The sequence below is a fragment of the Morone saxatilis genome, unplaced genomic scaffold, assembly GCF_004916995.1.
Source record: "Morone saxatilis isolate NCDOM2014 unplaced genomic scaffold, NCSU_SB_2.0 Contig16, whole genome shotgun sequence".
Lineage (NCBI taxonomy): Eukaryota > Metazoa > Chordata > Actinopteri > Moronidae > Morone > Morone saxatilis.
The window spans coordinates 27,273,069-27,283,224 of record NW_023339718.1 but is presented as its reverse complement, the minus strand read 5'-3'; the positions used below and the strand labels follow the sequence as shown (position 1 = coordinate 27,283,224).

At 38.7% G+C, this 10,156-nt stretch overlaps 1 protein-coding gene across 1 annotated transcript; it reads left to right on the top strand.

Moving 5' to 3' along the window:
• Positions 1–167: 167 nt before the first annotated feature.
• rpl35 (ribosomal protein L35) lies at positions 168–3,046 on the top strand. The gene is made up of 4 exons (XM_035658744.1): positions 168–272; positions 789–925; positions 2,147–2,228; positions 2,855–3,046. The coding sequence occupies exons 1-4, from the start codon at positions 270–272 to the stop codon at positions 3,002–3,004; spliced, it is 372 nt and encodes a 123-aa protein (XP_035514637.1). The 5' UTR covers positions 168–269; the 3' UTR covers positions 3,005–3,046.
• The last annotated feature ends 7,110 nt before the right edge of the window (positions 3,047–10,156 follow it).

The following is a 10,156-nucleotide window of genomic DNA, read 5'->3' as shown; positions in this document are numbered from 1 at the left end:
CTGATAAAACGTACCTTGTCCCTGATCAATCCAAATATAAGTATGAAATAAAAAACATACATATATAAATAATAATAATATAAATAATGAATCAAACTATTCTCTTTTGATTTTTGCGTTGTTTCTGCTCTCCACCGCCCGCCCATCGGTGGCGCTGTTTTCATACTGTCAAAGTGAAATCCAAACCAACGAAGAAGAAATTCTCCGGAAGCTACTTTTTCTGAGCACGCGGTGCGTCCGGCCTTTCCAACAGGGCAGTGAGAAGGAACATGGTGAGGAGCCGACACTCGTCTATCAATTCCGATTTTATTCATGTTTATCTCAAGTAAACCCGCTTAAATGTTCGTTATATGGCCATATAAGCTTCTCACATAGTACTCATTGGTTGTGTTGATGCGCTAGCTGCTACTGGAATGGAATAAAATGTTATAGAATGGATCGCCGCTATCGACCGACGCCGCGAGCCTGTGAAGCTAGCCGTAAGCTAATGAAAATATGGCAGGCTAGCTAAAGTTAACTGCTGCACTATGTTAACTCACAATGTACAGAGAATGTATTTCAGTCAATACTGGTAGCAGGTTGCTTCAGTTGGCTTTCTTGGTTAAAACGGGGAAATGTTAGAAAGCAATAATGTTGTCGGTATGCTAGCCGTAACGAGCAGTACTAGCTTGGCAGACTCGTGTCGCAAAGAGACGCTCTCCACCGGGCTGAGGACTGAACTTTAATGGCGTCTTTGGTACCAACGTGGTGCTGTCACTTAAACATTTTTCTCTCCTGTCGTGGTCCAGGCCAAGATCAAGGCAAGAGATCTGCGGGGCAAGAAGAAGGAGGAGCTGCTCAAGCAGTTGGACGATCTGAAAAATGAACTGTCCCAGCTCCGTGTGGCCAAGGTTACCGGTGGAGCTGCTTCCAAGCTCTCCAAGATGTACGTACTGTGTGGAAGTGATTCGGATTGAACATGATTGTCGTAGGCTAGAAAACCCAGGTGCTGATTTGGTGTCTGGCCCATCTGGCGGCTAGGGGAATAAAAAGTTCTGTCCGCCCAGTGATCAAAATAAGATTTATAAAAGTGACTACTTTTATGTGTCAGGTGGGTTCAGTAAACTCTTCTGTAGCTTTACACTGCCGCCACCACCACACAGAGAAGAAAACAGTACACATGGCAGTATCTTACAACGTGAAGCAGGGCCTTAGCTTATTGTCTAAAATCCATATTGCTGTAACGACTACAAAACAAAGCCAACATGGACACGCAAATTGTGTTAAGTCTTTAAATCAGGCGTTTGCTCTCTGGTTCTCTTGTCAAAGATGATAATTGTTGAGCTGATGTTTTGCTGATGCATTCACAACTGCTTACCAAAAGACTGAGACTTGAGTTAACCTGAATGATCCTCGTAACCAGTGACTGTTTACTGACTGCAGTAATTCTAATGAAGAAGTTTGATTTGGCTGTATCATTTCCATTACCACAAAGCAGAAAAGATGCAGTTTGGTCTCATAGACAGTCATCTCATAGGAGGGATACTTAGTACTACCAAGCTCAATATTTCTATTACTAACATCATACTTGTACTACAGAAAATGGAAATAGCAGTTTTTATAAAAAAAAAATTTAAAATGTTTTGATTACAGCTTACAACAAATGAAGGCCTGAAACGTGCCTGCTTTGTATCACAACCCATAATTTTGTGCCAAACACATTTTTTTAAATGGAGTGGGTTTTTAAGATATATTTACAGGTTGTTTAAATTGATATTAAACTAGAAGAGGGGGGAGGGGGGGCAGCAGTTTGAGATCCGGGTCTTAAATTGAACCTGTTCAAACTTGTAGAAACTCTAATGTATTCAGAACCGTACAACTTCTTGAGGACTATCTTTTTGTCAGATTCACTGTGCCATATTGTAGCTACTAGGTTTGGATTCCACAAACTCCACACTCACCACTCAGTAAGAAAACTGTACAAGTGGCAGTATTGTATAACGTGCAAGTCCTTTGAATCAGTGGGTAGTAACATACATGCAGACTAACTGTTTTTCATGGTGTTTTAACATAGTTTGTGTACAGCTATATTTGAGTCTAATTGGTCAGTAAAGCAAACTAATTGGTGCAGACACAAGGGTCTGACTTTTCCGTGTGTTCATTGCAGCCGTGTTGTTCGCAAATCCATCGCCAGAGTCCTGACTGTAATCAACCAGACACAGAAGGAGAACCTGAGGAAGTTCTACAAGGTGAGAGCAACCGTGGCTTGTACTAACACCTCCTCAGAGACATGCCTGCTTGTGACTTGAGCTTTTGCTCTCTGGTTCTCTTGTCAAAGATGATAATTGTTGAGCTGATGTTTTGCTGATGCATTCACAACTGCTTACCAAAAGACTGAGACTTGAGTTAACCTGAAGTGAATCTTTGTCATGTCCTGCCAGTAGAAATGGTGCGTGTATATATCTTACAGCCTTGTAATGTGGCTGCCTCCTTTGACCCAAGTCAGATAAGACAGTATTGTCACATGCAGAGAAATGTCTTGCTTACGATTACAAAGTTGCAGCCTGAGTAAAGGTAGTGACAGTGATGTTCTCACCTACTTATGCATCACACATCTTCGGTCCCCAGCCTGCAGTACATGTAGTGACTGCAGATGGTTGGAACACCATTGTTGACAGAAAGCAGTGCATTGAGCTCACTGCTTTGGGAAAACCAAGTGCATAAAAAAAACGGTTTATGGTTCTTTTTTCTTTTTCTTTTTGTCTTAAATATAATATACTTAAACTGTCAAACCTTTCTAGATCTTGACAAAAGTTGCTGATTGACCTTTTCCTGTCGTTTGAGCTCTACTAATGGTTCATTTAATTTCTTTCAGGGCAAGAAGTACAAGCCCCTGGATCTGAGACCCAAGAAGACCAGAGCTCTGCGCCGCCGGCTCAACAAGCACGAAGAGAGTCTGCGGACCAAGAAACAGCAGAGGAAAGACCTCCTCTACTCCATCCGCAAATTTGCAGTCAAAGCTTAGAGGCTTTTTCTATTGACAAAATAAAATCTGTGTAAAAGACCAGAATTGTCTGTTGACTCTTTTACATTTGAACTTAATTTCCACTGAAGCAAATCTGATGTGTTCTCATTTCCATCAATCAGGTTTGACCTGTGAAAAAATATATTAAGTGCTTTGCTATACGAACACCTGTTCACCCTACTATATTTCATGTCGAAACCACTGCTGTGAAAATTGGGAGCCATCTGTGGCTATTGTGCAGTGTTTATTAGTGTGGAACATTTCTTCCTAAACATTTGCAAGTGCATTTCTCAAATCAGTGTAACTTGATCAAAATCCTTCATTTATTTTTGAGAAGTAAATGTCAATGATTATATCAGTGCCAATTCAATACAACGGAAGGGGGATTGAAACTAATTTTAAGGGTTTAAATCACTCCCTAAAAGCATCTATCATACAAAGATTATATCATAATCAACACTGGCTTTCAGTAAGAATACTTGAAAGCTTCCACCCTATATTTGAGAAAGGACAATTTATTTATATATATATATATATATATATATATACAGTTAAAAATTGCAAACTTCAACACTTTTTTCCATCAGTGTGTAGTTTTGATGAAAGATGTTGCAAGACGTGCAAAATGGCTGCAGTCCCAGTATCACCCACCAGATAAACCAGAGAGCATAATACAGCAAATACTATTGTTTAATAGTACTTTTCTGATCGATAACCATCCATATGTAAACAAAAAAACTCCCAAATAAGATATATTTGTAAATGATCTAATAGATAAAAGGAAAGGTGTTTGGGGTTTGTTGGTGTTTGGATATTTGGTGGACTGATTTGGTGTGTGTCGGGTTATGGTCAGCCGCCAGAGTATTTGCATTCTTATGTATATTATGATGTGGCCTGTGTTGTATGTATTAAGATCAAATAAAACATTTAGTTAACTCAGGTGAAAACTGGCAACGGTTTTGGCCTCACTTTCTCTGTATGCCATATATCCATTTAAACAGTGTGAAGATGTCATTGTGTGAGACATTGATTGCCACAGCTTCACTGTTTGTACTGTAATTTGTTGACAGACCATGTCATTGTGATACAGAAAAGATAGAAATGTTAACATATATTGGGCAGAACTGCACATGAGGGCGATTCATTAATTCACATTCACAAAAAGCTAAAATAAATGACAAATATGACAACTGGTTGAACCATTTTGCACGTGCTCTGAACAAACGCTGAGATGTTTTTTGGGTGGGAGAATACATTGTGATCAACCTGGCAGTTGATATTGTAGAAAACAGCAGATAGTTCTATGTAATTAATTCCCTGAGTGTGCAAGAGCTTTTGTAATGTGTTAAAAAAAAATGAGCAGTTGCTTTTATGATGTGCACAAGTGACTAGAGGATGTGGAGATTGAACAAGTAGTTTTGAGATTTTAAACTCTGATCTGAAGTGAGTGAGAAAAACTTTTTATTACCATACATGATCTCCAAACTAATGGACTGTGTTTAACCAGCCCACCACAGGGGGGCAGCATGCTTGCATATTATTCAGCAACACACACAACATTGTGATCACCTGTGCACCCTGGTGGTCATAGTGTTCTGCAGCCCCACAGTAACAGACTGCTCTGCACTGTGTGTTCTGACCCCTTCTCAGAACCAGCATTAACTGTTTCAGCAGTTTGAGCTACAGTAGCACGGGCCAGCCTTCACTCTGCACAATTTGTGCAGGTTTTAAGATACCTGCCTCTGAATGGAGGTGAATGTTTGTGGTTCTCAGAGCACTGCAAAATGCAAATTGAAAAACTCAAGAGCATCATGTTTTTCCAGGAACAGTATCCTGGGTACTCTAGGGTCCACAGACCACCTTCAACTTCCAACTTTACTTTGTCCCCAGGGGGTTATTGGTTCTGCAGTTGGCAGGCACAGTGCAATACATAGATAAAAGAACGTATGCATACAGTACAGTAAGGAGGAGGGGAGGAGTCCCAGTCCAAAACAATAGTAATTACACCGGTATACAACCTACACAGGGTACTAAACCACAACAGCAAGAACATCAAACAAGATTACAAGGGAAATTAAATAGCAGCATAATACAGCCATATACACACAAAGAAGGAATAGAGTGCATAATGACCAGGCATCTCCGACCATAAGATAAACCTTATTGATCCCACACTTTTTACAGCAGCTTGATACAACACAATAAAAAAGAAAACACACCTTTCTTTTTCTTATACATATGTTTTAATGGATCATTGAACAAATTACTGAATACACACGGTGTGTAGCATTATACTATATATACACATATGGTATATACAAAGTATACAATTTTTCCAGGTTTTTATTGAAATTCATGCAGTTCAATGTCTCATTGTACTCTGAAATCAGAGCATGGAACAAATACACAGTTAAAGAAATCATGGGATCAATTTATAAACCAAAATGTATTCTAAACCAACACACTCGTGGCATTATTTCTACAATGGAAATAAAATATTCTTCAAAAAGTTCTTCCCAACTCTGTTGCAGAAGTTTCCATAAATGTGTAGCACTTGTAGGTTGCTTCGCTTTTACTCTTCTGTCCAGTTCATCCCAAACCAGCTCAATGGGGTTTAAGTCTGGTGACTGTGCTGGCCACTCCATGTTTTCAAGCTTACCATCTTGTTCTTTTTTCCTAAGGTAGTTCTGGCATAGCTTGGATGTTTTTGGTCATTATCTTGCTGCAGGATGAACCTGACTAACTAGGCTCATACCAGAGGGTACTGCATGGTGCTACAGAGTGCCTCACTCTGTACAAGTCACCGACCCTGGATCCAACAAAGCAGCCCAGACCATCACGCTTCCTCCTCCATGTTTGACAGTTGATGTCACACACTGAGGAAACTTCGCCTGCTCGACGGCGTACAAAAATCCTACGTGATGAACTGGAGATAATCAGTCCATAACACCTTTTTCCAGTCTTCAGTAGTCCATTAGTGGTGTTTCATGGTCCAGGCAAGCCTCTTTTTCTCATTCTGCAACTTAGCAGTGGCTTTCTTGCTGCAACTCGGCCTGTCAAACCTAAAGCTCGATGTCTTCTCCTTACAGTTGAAACTGAGACTTATTACGCGTATCACACAAGCTGTTGACTCTAAGAAACGTCTTCTGATTCTGTTGTGGCTTTGGGCCTGCCAGACCTCTTCCTGTCACAGTTTCCCCCAGTTTCTGATTCCCTTTAGATGGCGAAGGAGACTGTACTCACTGACACCTTGACTTTCTTCGCAATTTTTATAGCTAAACACTACTTTCTGCAGAACTATACTGTTATAATGTAAATAATGCTCACGAGGGTATGGTACCACAGTGTGTTCCAATACTACTTTTATGCAGACAGAGGGGGTTGTAAGTAATCAAGGCAAGTTGGGACATCTGTGGGAATTGGTAGCACCAACTTTCAAGGCTTGATCAACCTCCATTGCTGCAGAACAGCTTTAAGTTGTTAACCCATTTCTTGTTCCCTGAAAAAAATTTTTTTTTGTATAATTCTGAAATGTAAATTATTTTTCAGTTTTGGGTAACCTTACCTTTTTTTAACCTCTGGCAGTTCACCACTTACCTTTGTACCATTTCAAGCTATTCATTGGACTTGAACTGCTTAAATTTCAATAAAAAAACTGGAAAAATTGTGGTGTTCTAAAACTTTTCACCGATAGTGTACGTATAAAAATATTGCCTTGAACAATGGATGACATTGCACAAAGATTAGAAGATTATGCTTAGGGGTGTAAGAAAACTTGAAAATATACACAGTAGGCCTATATCTTAGTATTTCCTTAATTTCTGTGAAGAAAATTAAATGAAAATGTGATTTAATGTTTTGATTTTAATTAAGGATCTGAACTTTCAAGAGCTGAACACAAGAGTCTTCACTCTGATAAACAGCCTCACCCTGCATTAGAAAAATACAAAGTTAACAGAGAGCTAATATAACAAGGCCAAGTGTAAGGGAGAAGAAAACGCAAAATCTTTCAAAAATTAAGCCTATTAAGCCTATTAAAATCAAATCAGGCCGTGGACCCATATTCAATGAGATGTAGTCTCATTGATCCCCATCAGATAAGATTCAGTTATTCCATAATAACTGTCTGCACAATAGATAAGCAGATTTACAGTGAGCAGTGTGAATCCTGAGAATAGTCATTTTTATACATTCTCTCATTGGGATAACTTCTAGTCAATTAAATAATAGTGAAATTAAAATATTCCCAATTTTTCTGGGGACCATGCTCCAATGCAGGCTACTATGTCTGTGTTTTGCTTCTTTTGTAAAGACACTGATCTGAGTCTGAGTACTGTGGGCCTTAGGAATGCCTGGCATGGCAGTCACCTTTATTCTAATTACTTTCCTACCATCACCATACTGCTAGCTGCTCTTCAGTCACTATCCTCTGCACGGGTGCACACTGTCACCATGAGCCCTCAAACTGTCCTCCTCACGCTCTCAGTTTGCTTTAGCATGTTTTCCTCATCTAACTCCCCTCACCCCGGCTCCGCTAAGAAGTCAGGCTGCTTCAAAGTCAACAACTGCAAATGCATCATGAAGGATGGGAGCGGTGTGATAAACCTGAAGGCTATGGGAGACGCAGACGGTTTCCTGGGCCGTCTAAAGCCTGTGTCAGCAGAGAACCTGCCGGGCAGCGCAGAGGTCCTGCTGACCTTCAGCCCCTGCCAGCCCTTCTCACAGCCAGAGGACCTGACTGAAGCTGACTGCACCAATGTTGCTGCATGCCTCATTGTCAGGTAGAGTACACTGTAAAAAAATAAATAAAAAAAATAAAAACTATATATTTAAATTAGGGAAGCACAAAAATACAAAAATGTTGAATAAATGTTTTTTTTATCAGTGTATAAGCATATGTTAATTGTAGAAATACAATTTTTATCACTAAAAACAGCAATAATTACTGTAATTTCACAGATGATGACTTTTATTACAGTTCTGTAACTGATTAAAACAAGTAAAATCTAATGATACCACTCTTCTGTCAATTTAAACTTGATTATTTGTATTATAGCATTGTTTGCCTGTACTTAGAGGTAATTTCATATTTTTTACACGTGTAAATATATTTAATTACACATTAAGTCATAACAAGATTTTATGTCAAATTAAAGCTAAAAGCTGTATTTAAATTTCTACGAAAACAATTATTTATATTATATAAATATATATATTTACAGTTATTATTCTCTGTCGTAATATTACTGTTTTTTAAGTTTTAACACCCACAATGTATGAGCATGTAGTTATACAGACTTTTACCTTTACAGTGCAGTAGGAACTTTTGTATACAGCGGCATACAACCACACCTTCCTTGTCCATTTGCACTTCTTCGCATCCCTCTTTCTGTAACTCTTTACTGCTGTAATAAGTGAAGGGTTTTTTTTTTTATTGCACAATGCTGTGAGTCATCTGCAATGTCACAGTTAAATCTCCACTCTCAGTTCTTATCAAATGTAGTGCTATTTTTAAATAGACATTTTTAATAAACTGCTAGCTTGCTAGTTAAAGGGTGAGCTGGAATTCTATATTTTTGTTATTGTCAACATAACACGAGGGGAAAGCAATCTTTACTGTCAAAAGAGCCATTTTGGACAAAAACAAAAAGAATAATCAGTCTGGAGCCATAGATTAAAGTCTTATAATGCAAATTTCTCCCCACAGATCAAGAACTTGTAAACCATCAGTGCTTGTGATTTGAGTCCAAAGCTAGCCTAGGGAGACTCAAGACAGCCACTGCTATTGTGGTTTGGCAAAATATAAAGGAACAGGCACCAGGTCAGGACATGACATATGCTGCATGAAATGTTAAGACAATTGGAGAATGTAAGAATCACTTTAGACCTACAACAATGATAATAAAAGTGTTAAAAAATAACCGTTATTCATTTCCATACTATACATTTTTGTCAAAGCCACAAGAAGCCAAGGGAAAGGGACTAGGGAGCGATCTCTCAACACTTTCTGACTTCCCTCCTCTGCCTGTGGCTCTGAACCTATTCATTATTCATTCTTGTTCTTATTATTATTATTCATTAAAAAAATTAAATGATTTCATTTTTTTTAAAGTCTCAGTAATTTCCAAAAGCAGCCTGTCACTGTAGTTTTTATCAAATGTTACTCAAACAGTGGGGACTGTTTCAGTACACATTTGTTGCTCTAGTGAGTATTTAGGAGCAGTTGAAAATAAACAGTGGTGAAGTAATGAAGCAACAGTGCAACTCTGATGTGTTTTTTTTATCGTTTTTAGACAACAATGGAGCTCTATGGCACAGAGGAAGGAGATATATCAGGCTTTGATACACACACAGTACTTAGTAGTAGATACATGCAGTGTTGCTTTAGGTCATTTCATGGGATTAGTTGACAAAAAGAAAATCATAGAATATCACTAGCCTTTTCATTTAACTGCTAAATAAGTCTAAAATACTTTTTTGTCTGTATATCTAGTTATTATCTCGCTAGTGTTGACTGTGGTAACTTTTATAAAAAAAATATTTTATATCATATTTGCTGTAACTTTCACTATATCCTGACAGTAGTACATGAGACAGATAATCTGTGAGACAATCAGCTTCCTCTGGCTCCTCCTAGTGCTCCTAATAGCATTTGCAAGAATCCACCGGGCCTGAATAAAAGACACTTTGGGTTGGTGGCTTGACGGTACCTGATAGTTAAGTTTCATTCCCAGGGTCCCAAAGCATCTACTGGATGGCCTGGGAATGAGACTCAACAATCAACTTTCTTTCTTGGCTCTGACTGGTTGTTTTTGTCCAGGTCCGGTGGATTCTTGCAAATGCCATTATTTTGCCCAAATATGACAAAAAGTTAAAACAGCACCAAGCCTGGGCCCTGGCACTTTGCTTTTTTTGACCTTTGCATTGGGCCTTGAATAAACATGCTTTTATCAACACATATTTAACTATATTTATTAGTAAAGATTGTATCTTTTGAAAAATATCTGAAAATAAAAGCATCCCTTGTTCTTGTTATGTGATGTGTTGCCATGTGAAGGTATCACAGGCTCAACAGATACATCAGCCGCTACGTCAGCTATGGGAGACACGAGGGGAATGAATTCCACTACAATGACACCCTGAAGATGCTGT